Below are 16,252 nucleotides of genomic sequence, written 5' to 3' on the forward strand. Positions count from 1 at the left end.
TGACAGTTGTAATGAATTTTTAGCAATTTCATTCACTTTGCAAGGCACTCAGCTTAGCTAACAGTTGGTTTAAACAATCAAGTGTGTTAATTACACCATGTGATTAATTACCAACAGTATATAAATAGCTTCTCACAACCAGTATGGTTGTTTGACTTGATAAAGCCTGGAATGAACCAGGCGAAAGCGCTTGTCATCTTCTTGTTTAACTTCTTGTATCATGTGGAATAAAAAGAACTTTTTACATTTCGCTATTGGAATTATTGCCTCTGCAGGAGAAAGTGGTTTATTCATTTTTGGTGTTTCAGCGTTGTGTTTTTTTGGTTCTACTGTTTATTTCCCATGGTGTGCATAGCAGAAGGTAATTGCCCTTGAAATTCAGGTTGAAATTGTCTGTTTTGTTACTGCTTTCCCCAGGGCCCTGGGGTGGAAGAAGACAAACAACTGGTCAGCTTTTCTGATAGACTTACTATTGTCTAAGTAGAACTTGCGCTGTCTGTGCACATCAAGGGAATGTAAGACTCTCTCACTGTCACTCTGAGGATGGGCAAACATTGTGGGGAGGTGAACAGCATGGTTTAGGGAAACTTCATTGACCACTCTTGGCATGAAGGAAGGATTGGTTCTAAGGGTTACTCTGTCTTTCTGGAAGATGAGGAAAGGGGGAATGTTCATGAGTTTGTAACTCGGACATTCTTCTAGTTGATGTCAAAGCCACTAGGAGTACTATTTTCCATGTGCAGTGTTTCAGAGAAGCCTTGGAGGCCAGTTCAAATGGGGTACCATGAGCTTTTCCAAGACATAAATCAGGTCCCAGGGAGGGAGGATAGGTTTCCTGGGGAGCCTGAGGTGCAGCACTCTCTTTAGGAACAACTTTGCAGGCAATCTGGATGCCAAAGGGGGTTCTAGAGGCAATCAAGCTGAAATGGCAGCCAGGTGAGTCTTGATGGAGGAGTATGATAACCCTGTCTGCAGAAGTTCACACAGGTAGGACAGTACCAAAGGGACATCACCCTGAAAGGGGTCCAGCTGTCTTCAAAGACAACATATGGAGAATCTTTTCCATTTAGATATACAAGATCTCCTAGTATTAGGTTTCCTGGCCTCCTGCAGTGCTGTGAGCATGTTCTCATTGTATAAGTGCATGTAAGGGACCAGAATTCTATCATCCACAGAGTGAGGTGTAAAGATTACCAATGTGGATGGATTACAGATGGGGTAACTTGTGGTGACCACCCTTGGCTAAATGCAGGAGGAGGGGGAACCAGTGCTGTCTTGGACAAAAGGGGGTCACCAATAACATTTTTGGTCTATCCTGCTGAATTTTCAGTAGGACTTTCTGAAGAAGTGGGAAAGGGGGGAATGCATAAAGAAACATCCCCTTCCAGGAGATTGTAAAGGTGTTCATTGCCCTTGCCACAGGGCTTGGCAGCCTGATGCAAAATGATGGAAGTTGTCTGTTCATGGGGGAGGCAAATAGATCTATTTGAGGTGTACCCCATCTGTGGACTATGTCAAAGAACACATCCCTGTGGAGCATCCATTCATGGGACTGTGACATGGACCTGCTTAAGGTGTCTAACTGAGAATTCTGTTCTGAAGGGATGTACACTGCTTGAAGTGTGACTTCCTGTTTTATGGCCAGCTCCCACACTAGAAGAGCTAGTCTGCATAGCAAATATGATTTTGTGCCACCCAGTTTGTTGACATACCACAGAACTGTGCTGTTGTCTGTTAACAGTTTCAATGGGCCTTGTTTCAGTGCAGGCTGAAAGATCTTCAGAGCCAAAAGTATTGCTCTCATCCTTCTGACATTGACATGCTCCCGTTTGGAGGAGTCTGGTCAAGCACCCTGGACTCTTAGGGAGCCTATGGTTGCTCCCCACCTCAGATATGAGGCATCTGTGTACATTTCCTGAACTGGCAGGGGGACTTGAAGAGGTAGGCCTGGATCACAGCTCATCTGATTCAGCCACAACTGAATTTCTTTCTTGAGGCAAGGTAAAAAGGGGAGCTTGAATTCCTGAGGATGAGAATGCAGAGTCCATATGGATCTTGGGTATCACTGTAGCTTTCTCATGTGAAGTCTTGCCAATGGTAACATGGGAATGGTCGATGCCATTTGGCCCAGGAGCCTGACGTACTACCAGGCAGTCAATTGTTTGGCCTTATGGACAGCAAGATGGTACTGCCTTATGTTTTCCATCTTTTGGGGAGGCAGGAAGGCCTTCATGATATCTGTCCAGATTCTGCATCCCAAGAAGATAAGGTCTTGCGAGGGGGTCAGGTTGGACTTGGGGTAATTTATCTTGAACCCCAGTGCCTGCAGGAGGGAGAGAGAGATGTCTGATGATGGAGTAGGAGGGATTCCTTGCAATCTGCCTGAATAAGCAGGTCATCTAAGTAAGGGAAAATCTGAATCCCTTGGGAACCGGAGAAGGCTTCCACTGGTGCCAGGCACTTGGTGAAAACCCAAGGTGCTGTTGAAAGACTGAAGGGCAAGTCCAAGAATTGATAATGTGAGGAGGCTACAGAGAATCGCAGGTATATCCTGAAATTGGACGTAATGGGGATGTAAAGGGAGATCTTTGATGTCAAGGATGGCTATGAACTCCTGAGGCAAGATCAGAGGCAAAAGGGTTTGTAAAGTGAGCATCCAAATGGTGGGCACTTGCAGGAAGAGATTTAGGTGGAAGAGATCTAGGATTGGTCTCCAGGGCCCATCTTTCCTTGGAACTAGGAACGGCCTGGAATAAAATCCTTTTCCTTTTTCTGTTGGAGGGATAGGTTGAATAGTACCCTGCGCAATGAGGCTGTCTAGAACTGGTTGAAAAAGAGGTACAATTGTTTGTTGGCTTTTTTCAAAAGACCTAGGGCATACTTGGACATGTGGGTTTGATAATTTATTGCCCTGAATGCCAAGTTGGAAGACGTGTAGACCTTCTTCCCAAGGCATTCCATGGCCTTGCTATCTTTGTCAGTAGGAAGGAGGGAAGAGGATGGTAGAAGTATGGAAACCTTGTCTGCTGAAACAGAGGTAGTGCCGGGGTCGGCAGCAGGGCACTTGGCCAAGAAATTGCATCCCTCAGGGACTTTGTAAGAAACTGTCAAGCCTGCTGGCAGTCTGGGTTAAGAGATGCTGCACTGAATGCTTCAAGAAAAGCTGGCAGTACTGGGGGAATAGCTGAAGGGGCAGGGGAGACCTTTTGAAGGAGCTCATATTACCTTTTCTGAACTTCTGTCATCTCAGAATAATCCCATTTGAAATGCTCCCTCATCTTAGTAATGTCTCCCCAAAGGTAAGATCCTCAGCTGGGGAATCTGCTTCAGCAGATTCTTCCTCCAAGAAGGCATAGCCAATAGGGGTGGGTAATTGGGAGACCTAAGAAACTGAATCCTCTGAGGAATACTCAGAGGATTCCTCCATTTCCACCTGAGAGGTGTCGATCACTTGGGAGCTAGGGCTCATCACAGGGGGAGCCACTAGGGAGGGTAATGAGTAGCAGGTCTTAAGGCCATGAAAGCATTGAATAGACTCTGTGAAAAGGCTTGCCAATCAGGCTGGCTTTCCATCGGGGGAGAAGTACTCTTTATTTTCTCCTTTTTGAGAGAAGACCTAGCAGGTGTCTGGGTCAGGGTAGGTCCAGTGTCATTTAGTAGCACAGTAGGGGAGGGATCCATTCAGGCAGCCAGTGCAAGCCGAGGTTATCCCTCACCACTGGAAGCAGATGTCTGTGGGACCTCCAAGGACGTGCCTTCCACTCTGGGTTCTACGGCTTCCACATCAGTACCTGCTGTACACATATTGGTGGTGACCGATCGTTCCTCCAGGCCATCAGCCACAGGAGGAATGCCAAGTGGCAGAGGCACAGCTGCAACTTCAGGACTAGAAGTTTTGGCCTTTTTCTTGGGTGGTTCGACGGGCTGACCGGGCGGCCCCCTCCATACTTAAGGCTAAGCTCTTGAGGTGCTGATTCTCCAGATAAAAGTTCAAAGTGTGCAATCTGCTACGCAGGGTTTTTGGGACAAAGGCCTGGCAAATGGGGCAGGTCTTTATGGTCATGTGTAGGCCGTAGACAAAAATAGGCAGAGCTCGTGGACATCTTTATGGGGAATCTGATGGCTGCACTTGCCCTTCCTGGATGACATGAACCCACAGAAGCATGCAGTGACCCAAAATCAAAATGGCCCCAATGGGGTACTTATCTTAATATTTTTGATCAGACAGCCAGTATGGCAGGAACAGCTGACGTTCATCTGGCAGCAGAGAAGTTCTGAGGTCTGGTGCATGCAGACATCACTTTTATGGACCACGTACCTCTAGCCATGACAGACGTCCCACGCACCTAGCAGTGACTGCAAGCTTTTGAATACTGGCTGGACTACTGCAACAAGGGAATAGAAGGACATCTTTAACCAAAGCATTAAAGAAGGTCAAGTAACAACTCTGAAAACAGACAATCTTCCTGCTTCATAAAGGTGGATCTTCAAAATCTTGCTTCATCTTTAGACCAATGCATTATTATTCTCAGATCAAAATGGTCCTGGAAGCAATCTACATCTACTGATCTTTATGGAAAATGAATCTACTGAGCAACAGTCAAGTTAGACTTAAGAGCCAGCCACTGGCTACACAGACAAATGACAATCGGTAACTTCAGATGAACTGGATTAAACAAGGGTGAATGATTGTTGCAACATTCATGGACATCTCCAAGCCATATAATATACAAAAGCACTCTGTTTTACTGCAAAAGCTCCAACATGTTTTGTTTTTTGCACTAACATCTCTCATAAGTGGCCAGCCACTTAACCAGAAACAGTGAAACATGTTAATCACCATTCCAGCTGAAATATCGCAATGTACATTAGGGTCTCAGAATTTGCGCTCCTGTTCTTTTAACCAGGGAGTAAACAAGTCTGCAGATTCCATGGACTGTCCTAACCACTCCCCCGGCAGCTTGCATACTGCACATATTGTTGCTTTCCAGAAAGTGAGTGCAACTCTCTGCCAAACAGCACACCACTTACCAGCATATGCACAATAGGCTGCTTGCTGGAGGACGTACCCCTGCAGGTGTCATCAATATAGCAAGTTGAGATGCCAGATTTCTCTGGGAATGGGTGAGACAGCACTGATCGCTCACTCCCATCTTGCCCTGCCTCGTCCCATCATTGCCCATGCTGATAGTTGAACAGTGGTCACCTTGGGTGCAGCCAGGACTTTTTCCCTCATTCCACAGGGCTTTTCTAGTATCATTACTCAGTCATAAACATAGATGGTAGACAGCAAGTTACAAGAGTATTTTGGAGGTCACTGTTTGGAATTGCAAGCCTCAAATACAAGTTGTGGAAAGCAGGACTGACTATGCAAAAATGTACTTCTTCTATACTAAATCCCAAAATCACTGTATGTCAGAATATTTTTTCTCTGAGATTCAATGATCTGTGTTAACATTTACAACTAGTGGGGGCATAGGGAGTTTAGACAGCACTTGTCTTCTGAAAATATATATATGTTCAAGGTAATACAGTGATTTTTTACAATTTGTTGTGCTCTCTTACTTTCATTATTTATTTTTCATAATTTCAGGCTCATAGCTATGAGTCTCATGATTACAGCTGAGAACTGTTTTGATTGTGCATTTGTGATCAACTGTTATGAAGTGAAAAGCAATCTTAGTAGCATAACCACCACAGCAAAGGATGCTTAATGTACATTTCACCAAGCTAAATCATGGAAGGGTCCCAAACAAAGTGATTGTTTTATTTTTGCTAACCCGAACCATAAAAACAGCCTAGTCTGAAGTAAATCTGGACCACGTCCATCAGTTGAAGCTGAGAGAAAGCAGAGATCCACATTATTACATAACTATGAAGTTCAAGTTTCACAGCACTAGTGAAAAAGGAACAGAAAGGTACCAAGCAAAGATCCAGTAGAATCCCATTCAAAACAAAGTGTACACATGATTGCCACTGCCCCATATTCAATCTAAAGGACCCATTATGCAAATGACTTGTAAGCCAGTAAAGATGTGGTTAATGGTTCTTCTAAAGACAGATTTATGTGCAAACTTGCATGATTTATAAAACTGAATGCTTTGCCACTTGACAGCCACTAACTTTCCATCACATCTCTGCAACACTGGTAAGCACAATCTAGCCTAATATTAAACCCACACAAAGTTTTAGGTTTTTTACCACTTGAACTAATAAACCTGACTGACCCTCCCCCCTTCTAGAGATAACTACTACAGGTGACAAAATTTCTCTCCAGATACTGAACTCTATCAAGTAATTAGACATAACAGTAAGTCATGACAAAACTTAATGCACATGAATACCATTCTTAAAACTAAAAACTTTGCAGAAACTCTACATCAATAAACAGTATCCACTTAGTACAGCAAAGTTCAGTTTACTAACAACTAGTCTTCTCCCACAGCCACCAAATGGCCATACATTGTACCAAACACATCAAATACATCCTTTAAAAAACTACAAAGGGCTTATCATAAAATGTCTAAGTTTGTAATGACTCCATTAACAAATGCATTTGTTCACAGTTCTAAAATTATTACATCATGCAGAACCCTAAGCTACAATTCTGTACTCACAACTAATTCATATAATTAAAACTTAGACCTGTTTAACCAAATGCAACCCTCCAACATATTTAAAATAATCAAGCACACCCCTACTTTGAGTACTTACACTTAATAATTCACTTAAGAGATGCAATTTTTATATATATTTCACTGCTAAAGCCTGGAATTGACTTCAGCCATCTAGACATAAATGCAGCGCCATTTCTTTATTTAAAGAATTCAGAAAGTTACACCTTTAGACTAATAATAATGTGCCTCTGGCATTACAGAATACCTGTGTGCTGATCTTTTACCCCATCAATATCCTGCCTTCACATAACTACCCTAATGGCATTGCAAAGTACTCATCATACTAAGGCACAGCCCACAAGTGTATGAACATATGAAGAATACTAAGCAAGTGATCACTGGGACCATAAGATGCCATGCCAGAGTAGACAAACTTAAAAGGTTTCTGCTACCTTTGTCAAACACACTTAATACCGCTTCCCTACCACATCAATCTAGGGTTTACATGTCAAGTCTGGTGTAAATTACCATTTTCCCTTTCCAGTCATCAATACTAGCATTAAAGGTGGTGAAAATAATACTTTGTTTGACCTGCAGTGGCAACTTATTCCACAGGCTGGAAATATGCTGAGTTAGAAACCTTCACCTCCACAGCACAACTATGACATCTGAAAGCAGTCCTAAGAACTGCATCTTAGAGTACAACATTGTTAGCTTTTCAACCTTTTTCAACTGCTCAGATATTTCCATTTGCTTATACTCCCTTGGCTGCATTTATTTATTTGTTACATTTGTAATTAAGTGAGCTGGTCCATGGACCCTTTTCAGTCACAACTTAGGCCATACTAGCAAAAACATTTAATTACAACTTGTTAGACAGTTGCATGTAATCACAAAGTTAGTGTCATAAGCACATTTCCATTAGATGCATAAAGCACAGGTAATAAAATGAAAATTTTATGTAAACAATACTGTCATTAAAGAAATTTAGAAGTATAAGAAACACTAAGTATTAACATCTACAGTACCTTTTATTCTCCTACTATTAAAATAAATTGAATAATCCACCACCTTACACACAGTTCCCACAACCACTAATAATGCTTCTGTGAAGCATCTATTGTGAGTCTGTGTTTTAGACCTGCACAGAGTCTCCACGACTAAATTGTGCTCTGAAGGAATGTATACTGCCTAAAGAGTTAATGGATAACCGACAGCCATCTCCCAAGCCTGAAGAGCCATCCTGCAGAAGAGGTAAGATTTTGTGCCCGCTTGCTTGTTGACATACCACAACACTGTAGTGTTGTCTGTGTACACTTTCAAGGGGCCTGGAGAGAACATGGTGTGAAAAACCTTGTATGCCAGAGTCAGAGTTCTCATCTCTTTTATGTTGAAATGGTCTGACTTCTGATGGGGGAAGGCCAGAGACCCTGAACTTTCAGGTGAAGATATGAAGCCCCCCCACCCCATGTCTAAGGCATCGGTGAACAGTTCTTGAGAAGGGGCTGGAGGCTGAAAGGGCAGGCCTAGGTTGAAAGCAAACTGTGGAAATCTGCCACTCAAATTCCTTTTTTAGACAAGGAAGGAGAGGTACATTGAAATCCAGATGATGGCAGCCAAACCGATTTGAGGTACCACTGAAGCTTCTGCATATGTAGTCTGGCAAGAGGGAGCACTGGAATAGAAGATCCTATGAATCCCTGGGGCCTGAAGAAGCTGGCTGGCTGGAATGGCAGTTAGAAGAATAACTGATTAAAAGAAAGCTGTCGATGACAAAACGTTTGGAGGTGGAACACAGGCCAACAATGGCACTGTCTGAATCCTGCATTCCAGATACACATGATCCTGAGAGGGAGTCAGGACAGACTTCTGGAAGTTGACAGTGAACCCCAGACTTTGAAGAGACATGGTGAACTCCAGATCCTTTGACAGACGACTGGGAGAAGGTGCTTGAAACAACAGGTCATCCAGATAAGGAAAAATCTAGTACAGTGGCCAAAGGACAAAGAAGAGAACTGAAAATGAGAGGAAGAAAGACAGAAATGTAAAATCTTCCTGAAAAGAGGGCGAATAGGGATATGAAGGTAAGCATCCTTCATATCCAATACATCAGGAAACCCTGGGGTAGTAAAAGATGAAACAGGGTTTGAAGAGTTAGCATCCGAAAAGAAGGGATCTTGAGAAAGGTGGTGAGCAGGGATAGATCCAGAACAAGTCTCTAAGTGCCCTCCCTTCAAGGAACCAGAAACATACTAGAATAAAAACCATTTCCCTCTTGGAAAGGGGGAACAGGATGAATGGTCCCTTGGATCACCAGAGAAAAAAGGACCTCTGGGAAATGAGGAAGTTGCTTTTAAAGAGGTTGAGGAATCCCTGATAAAAGAGGGAGAGACTTCCATACCATGAAGTTAACCCTGACCGATGACAGAAAGAACCCAAGAATCTAAAAAGTGATGAGAAGCCAGTTTATTTATTTATTGCATTTGTTAACTGGGTTGGTCCATCTGGGCAAGGAGCCCATTTTCAGTGGAGACCCGAGGAGAAAAGCTCCAATTACATACATTAAAGTATACACGATAGTTTAACAAGCCAAAAAGTATAGTGATCAATTTCAAAAAATAAAGTGATTCAAGTGAGAAATAACATTACATGTTCTCATAAAAATTCTGGCATTTCAAAAGCAAAAAAATAAATATATTGCACTGGAGTGTATACAACAGAGTGTAGTGAGGTTATGTAGGGTCATGGCAAAAACAGCTTTTTGTCCTCATAAAGTGTAGTTTGAGTTCTTTCTTAAATTGTAAAGGATGTGTTACGGAGCGTAAATGGGATGGAAGGTTATTCCATGCCTGGGATAGGGAGGATTTATAAAGTAATCTACCAATAGATTTTTTTTGGTTGGTAGATGTTGAGGAGTTGTTGGTTAGAGGTACGAAGTGTGTGAGTTGGTATATAGGTGGACACAAAGGAGGACAGGGCTGGGTAGGTTAATGGTTTATACAGTATGGAGTGGATTATTTGAAACTGAGATAGAAGACATTGTTGTGGGAGTTCTAGCCATTGTAAGGAGTTCAGAGAGAGGCAGTGGTGGGAGTTGTGTGGGGAATTTGTGATGAACCTTGCTATTTTGTGGTATGTTTGTTGGTGTTTGGCCAGAGTAGTTGTTTGAATATTAGTTAGAATAGGGGTGACATAGAGAAGGGAGGGGAGAAGAAGAGCATGTGACAGGGACAGTCTGGCATCGTAGGTCAGGAATCTATGATGTCGGCAGAGCATACCTAGCTTTTGGTGAGTTTTCTTTATACTTTGTAGAATGTGTAGGTTAAATTTAAGTTTGTCGTCAATGATGGCTCCTAGAAGTTTTGTGTGGGAGTCAGGTTGTATTTTGGTGTTCTTTGAGGATGAGATAAGAAAGTTAGATTTTAAGTGAGAGAGTATATAAGAATAACAGAAGTTTGGTTTTCTTAGGGTTTAGGATAAGTAGATTTTTTCACTGAAAGAAAGGTGCCCTGGGTGAGTGTGTGGAGGTCAGAGATGTTATTGGAAGAACAGATGAGTGTTGAATCATCAGCATATTGGACTAGTACTGATTGTTTGCAGGAAGTATATAGTTCATTTGTAAAGATGTTAAAGAGGAGGAGACCCAGAATGAAGCCTTGAGGCACCCCAGTAGTTACAGGTAGGTAGGGTGAGCAGGTGGAGAGCCAACGAACAGATTGCTGTCTGTCAGACAAAAAACTAGAGAAGAAGGTAAGGGTAGAGGGAGCCAGACAGAGGGTAGATAGTTTAGTCAGGAGTAAAGGGTGAGAGAGAGTGTCAAAAGCTTTTGAAAGATCGAGAAAGAGGCTGGATTCTAGCTTTGGCTATTGTGTGTGTAAATGACAGGAGAGCTGTAGAGGTGCTGTGGTTAGGGTGGAAGCCATGTTGGGAGGGTGTGAGGAGGAGATGGTGAAGGAGTTGAGAGTGTACACATTTTTCCCTAAGTTTGGAGAGAGGATGGCAATTGGGCGATAGTTTGAAGGTTCTGTAGAGTTTCCCCCTTTATGCAATGGAGTGGTGAAGAAGGATTTCCAAATATTTGGCACTGTGGATTCCTGGATAGATCTATTTATCAAGATAGATACTGGATAAGCAACAGATCAGCAGCTAGTTTGAGGAAAGTGGGTGGTAAGGTTGTCAGAGGAGGGAGAGCAAGGTTTTAATTTTAGAAGGAGTGACTTTATATACGAGGTAGGGACTGGTTTTAAGGAGAAGAGATTACTGTTTAGAGGCTTGGGAGTGACATATGTGGTGTTTGTGTAGTGGTTTGTGGGAGTAAGTTTCTGGACAGTTTTGATGAAGTGTCTATTGAGAAGGGTAGCAGTTTCTAGTGGACTATTGTTTGGGTAACGAGAGGGTTTGAGGGGCAACCTGGATTGAGGATCGTCTTTAAGGTGGACCAAAATTTCTGTGGATGTGTTTTACAGTTATTCTGGGGAGAGGTATAATAAGACTTTCTGTCTTTACAGACATGTACTTTGACAAGATTTCAAAGTTGTTTGTATTTAAGAAGAAGGGAGGCTGGTTTAGTCTTTGTCCAGGTTTTATCATGGTTTTGCATGAGTGATTTAGTTTCCTTACAGAGCCAGGGGGCAAAATTAGCCTTGATTCTAATGCATCTTGTAGGGGCTAGGGAGTTCAGAATATCTAAGAGTGTGCTATTAAATTTGTGAACAGCATCATTCAAAGGCAGGTGTTTAAGGATGGACCAGTTGATATTAGAGAGGATAGAGTTGAATTCAGATGGTTTAAAGTTATGTAAGCTATGACAGTCTCTATAGGAGTGGGGTTTGTTTGTTTGTGCAGAGTGGCAAAGTATGCTAGTAGGAAGGTGGTCACTCAGAGTCTGGTAAGGTAGTTGGGTTGTGGTAAAGGTTGGGAGAGTTAGTGAGTATCCAGTCAATGATGAAAAAGGAAGAGGTGGTGTTGTGTAGTTAAGTAGGGGATGATATCAATTGGTGGAATCCATAGAGGTTGATGGAGGTCAGTGGGGAGTTAGTGAAAGTTGAGCCAGTCTATGTTAACGTCACCTAAAATTATAGTTTCACAGGGTAAGTTGAGAGAGAACCAAGAGAGGGTGGGATTCTAGGATCGGAATGTTATTTCCAGGGGGAATATAAATGGAGACAATGACAAATGTCTTATGGGGGTTTAGATGGCAGTTAAGGATAATGAGTTTAGCTGGGTGGAAATCAGGAGTAGGTGTGCTGGTGGTTGAGAGGTTTAGGCTGTTTGAGTAGAGAATGGCAATACCACCGCCCTTTTTGTTGAGTCTATCAGAGCGATAGATGTAACCAGGTGGCAATATTTCTTTGTTAGTTATGTGTGGTTTTAGCCAGGTTTCTGATAGGGCAAGGATAAATGGGGTGTTTTGAGCTATCCAAGCATATAGTTCAGTGATTTTGTTTGTGAGGCTTCATATATTCAGTGCATAGATAGAAAGGTGTTTGTTTTGTGAGGTTTGTTTTAAGGGAGGTTTAGCATGGAGTGGGTAGTGGGATGATGTAGGACAAGAGGGGCTGTTTGTGGCTGTAGGGTTTAGGGTGTGGGAGGGTGGGCCAGGATTAGGATGACTGTCACCAGCAAGAAGTAAGTTGCTGGGGACTGTGTTAGAGTGTGTTACTGAGAAAAACTGGTGGTGGAGTTTTGACATGGGTATATGAGGGGGGTAAGATACGATCTGAGGAAGACAACAGTCGAAAGCACTTATCGGATATCTTCAAGGGACAGTTTTGAGCCTTTTATGTTTTCATTTCATTTTCAAGTCAAAGTTTTATTCATATTAAAGGACTACATTTTAATTGGAACATTTGTGGATTTTGTTGATTGGCCATCCTTGGGTGGATTTTCTGTCTTTTTTCTGCCAATGTTGACTGTTTTTGTGACAGACCACCTTTAGCGTTTGGGAGTTATTTATTCATTTATAATTTACAAACAGGTTTGGGTGTAGAGGAAGTAGAATAAGTAGTGATAGTGTAAGAGGTGGGAAGTTTGAGTAGGAAGGAGAGGTGTTACAGGTTAGATAATGTCAGAAGGGGAGGGAGTAGAGGCAGACAGGAAATGGTGTGTGGATGGATGTTGAAGACAGGAAGGGGAGGGACAGGTAACTATAAATGTAATTGTAATGGGGGTGGGAATGGGGGTAGGGGAGCGAATGGAGCGGGTCCCATCAGCAGGAGCTGCAGAACCCACGAAAAACTATCAAACTGCCAATTTGGAAGACAAAGGGAAAGCCAAAGGGACAGAGGAACCTGGTCTAAGATTTGGGGGTAAACTGTCAAAGAGAAGCAGGATTATCAGATAAGGGAGGCTTTTGGGCTACAGAAGCCTGAGAAGCCTTAGCAGAGGAGGCACTCCTAGGAGGCCTGGTGGGGTTGCCTACAGACAAAAGTAGATCTATAAGGAAAATTCTTCTGGAACTTGGGGATAGGAGAGACAAAAATATATTTAGCGTCTTGCAAGGCATTGACTTTCTCTTGAAGAGACAAACAGGTCAGCAGCAGCAGTCCCAAAAAGATGTTTATTATTCAAAGGAACATCCAACAACATGTTCTTAATGTCCTCAGGCAAAGACGGTTGATGAAGCCAAGAATAACGCTTTATGACAGACCTAAAAGCTGCAACCCTGAAACAGGCATCAACAGTATAATAAGTTACACCTGATAGAATGATGAGCCGCTTGAAAAGTAGAATCTAAAAGAGATAAGGCAGAAGATTTGCCTTCAGTATCAGGGAGGTCAGAAATAACCTGGCAAGCCTGAGTAATCAAGGCCAGGGCATGCCTGGATATGTGGGTCAGGTGATTAATCCTTCTTACCAATCCTCTCATTGCCCTACTATCCTTATCAGAAGGCAAAAGTTTGTAAGAGGGGAAGAGTTTGGGAGACTTGTCAGAAGAGACGGACACCACAGCAGGATCAGCAGAAGGATACTTAAATAAAAACTGACAATCCTCAGGGACATTAGAGAGCCTATCAGGTTTCTTAGGAGCAGGAAGCTGAGAATCAGGAAACTTGAAGCAGAAATGAAAGTGTCTAAAAAGCCAGCCAGCATAAGAGGAACTACAAAGGGTTTAGGAGTATCCACCTGAAGCATTTCATAACATCTTCTCTGAATATCAGACACTTGAGAAGAATTCCACTTAAAGTATTCCATCATCCTAGCAAATGTGTCTCCAAAGGTCAATTCCTCAAAAGTAGATTCACGGCTAAGTCTATTATAGACTCCTCCTCAACAGAACCTTAAGCCAAAGGCGAAGGCATCTGTAAAGCGTAGGACAAGGACCCCTCATCAGACTCTGAATCCTCATCCAAGGAATCTGGTTCCCTAGGCAGTTTAGAAGGGGTAGAAGTCCAAGGAGGAGCAGGCACCGAAACCCCTTGAGGAGGCTTTAGGACCACTGAGGCAGAAAACAAGCCCTGAGTTAACACATGCCATTCCATATAGGGAGCCCTAAGACAGACCAAAACATGCTTCTTTTGTCTCTTCTTGGAAGGGATGTCAGCTCTGAAAAATACCAGAGTTTCTGACCTTTGGTAAATTCAATAAGAGTACCCGGAACCTCCTCCCTAACCAATATTTGTGGAATCCCTCTAGGACCCTCCGAGATAATCAACTGTGGCTATCCCTCAACATCCAGAGCTGATGCCTACAAAGCCTCAAAGGATGTGAGAAAAGACGGATTCATGCTGACCTCGAACAGGGTCATGGCAGAGGATTCCAGTGTAGATGCCCAACAGCCTAAATAGCTATTACCTGCTTCTAGAAGGACTTCCAGTGGAAGCTGGATAGCTAAAGATTCCGGCAGAGACTTTTTGGCCTTCTTCTTACTTAGTGGGCGCATCACACATCTCTGGATTAATGAATTCCACCACACAACCCTGGGCTAATTGTTTAAGCCACTGGTTTTCAAGATAAATGCCAGGGAAGACAAACGGCTTCCCAATGTCTTAGGAACAAACGTCTTACAGATGCTACAAGAGGTATGGTCGTGGGAGGCACCCAAATAAAAGAAACACTGTTTGCAACAATCCTTATGTGGAATCTGCCTCCCACATTGACCTCTTCCCTTCTTGGATGACATAAACTTTAGGTAAGCAAATTAAAATACAAGACCAAAAAAAAAAGAAAGAAAAAAAAAAAACAACCTCAGTGGGGCAGTTATCTAATGGCTAGGTAATTAGCAAAGCAACAAGGCATTCAAACCAACAAGCGATAATGTTGTTCAGACTGGCGGAAAATAAGTTCTGGGTAACTGTGTCCATGTATCATTTTTATGCCCTATGGCCTTGTCCAAGGAGCATGTCTGTGACGTACGGCACATAAAAGATAAGGTTTTGGTATACTGGCTGAATGTTGAGCTTTCCCAGCTGGACGATCCCTACAGTAAAGAATACTACAACAGTGATACAGCGTGAAAGCAGCAACAAGCATTTTAAGAACCAGGCTTGCAACCTGTAAAGACAAGAACTAACAGGATTGTGCCTAGATGCTTTACAAGTGTGTGTGTGTGGTGGGGTTCATTAAAGTACTCATGCACCACATCCTGAATAAAGTCACAGAAACAGTGCTTTGATTAGGTGGTGGAAGGTGGTTCATTTTGCCTTCAATGACTTGATTAATATAATACAGGTTCAAACAGAAGCTGAAGTATATTCCAATACCCAAAAAGCACAAATCACAGAAGCTAATTGCGAATACAGTCAAGGCATTACAGGACATGCATACAAACACCTACATAAGGGCAATTTAAACAAAAGCCATTTGCCCTGTGGCACATTCTCTGGGGTTGTGAGAAAAACCCAGAGGGAGAATGTACATATCTGCACTGAAGGCAACCAATACAAGGACTAAGTGAACTGGAAAACCAAGCACTGTGAGGTAGAATTAAACTCTGTACTGCTGTACCTTGAAGGTGCTTTTTCACCTACATTCCTAAATTTTAATTACACAGTGGAAGTGGGAACAGGAATAGTCACAGATGAACAAAATAAGTACAAAAAACGAAGTGCAATAAAGCAAAGAAAATACAAACAAAAAAATCAGTAAGATGCCAAATACCTCTTCTGGCTGTTCATCCAGAAGTTGATGTTAGAGCTGTCAAACTGCACAGACACCTTCTGGGGAAAGGAGTGAAAGAATTCCGGTGTAATTTTCTTTTGCTTAATTGTGCCGTCATCTGTTTCTATAAAATTCATAAAACACAATGAATCAAGAAGCAAAACACTAAATGTACTTGAAGTTAAATGTGCAATATTAGCATAACAAAATATAGGACACCACATTACTGAGAACTGTTTTCTCTCACACTTCCTCCTGAAAATGCAACCTATATTTGCCACATTATCTTATTAAGCATGTAAGATAATTTAAAACAGTGACACTGCAGACATAGTAACCACTGCTAAGAAATAATGTATACCGGAAGCATCACTAATGTCTATCAGACAATGATAAATATGCAAAAGATGTTCATCGTTAAGCTCAACAAATTACAGAATGATTCCATTTAAAACACGATCCAGACCAGAATAAAAGCACTCTAACACAGTTCTGACTCAAATTATTGTGAATTCTGCTCATTTACAGCTATATTT

At 42.3% G+C, this 16,252-nt stretch overlaps 1 protein-coding gene across 1 annotated transcript in view; it reads right to left on the bottom strand.

Annotated features, from left to right (window-relative positions):
- Positions 1-16,252, bottom strand: part of KIAA0100 (KIAA0100 ortholog) — a 2,229,983-nt gene that overhangs the window by 1,652,590 nt on the left and 561,141 nt on the right. Inside the window, exon 8 of the mRNA XM_044054400.1 lies at positions 15,717-15,840. Coding sequence (XP_043910335.1) covers positions 15,717-15,840 — 124 coding nt within the window. The remainder of the gene's footprint in view (positions 1-15,716; positions 15,841-16,252) is intronic.

This window comes from Protopterus annectens, chromosome 13.part0 (genome assembly GCF_019279795.1).
Source record: "Protopterus annectens isolate FY-2018-M chromosome 13.part0, PAN1.0, whole genome shotgun sequence".
Lineage (NCBI taxonomy): Eukaryota > Metazoa > Chordata > Ceratodontiformes > Protopteridae > Protopterus > Protopterus annectens.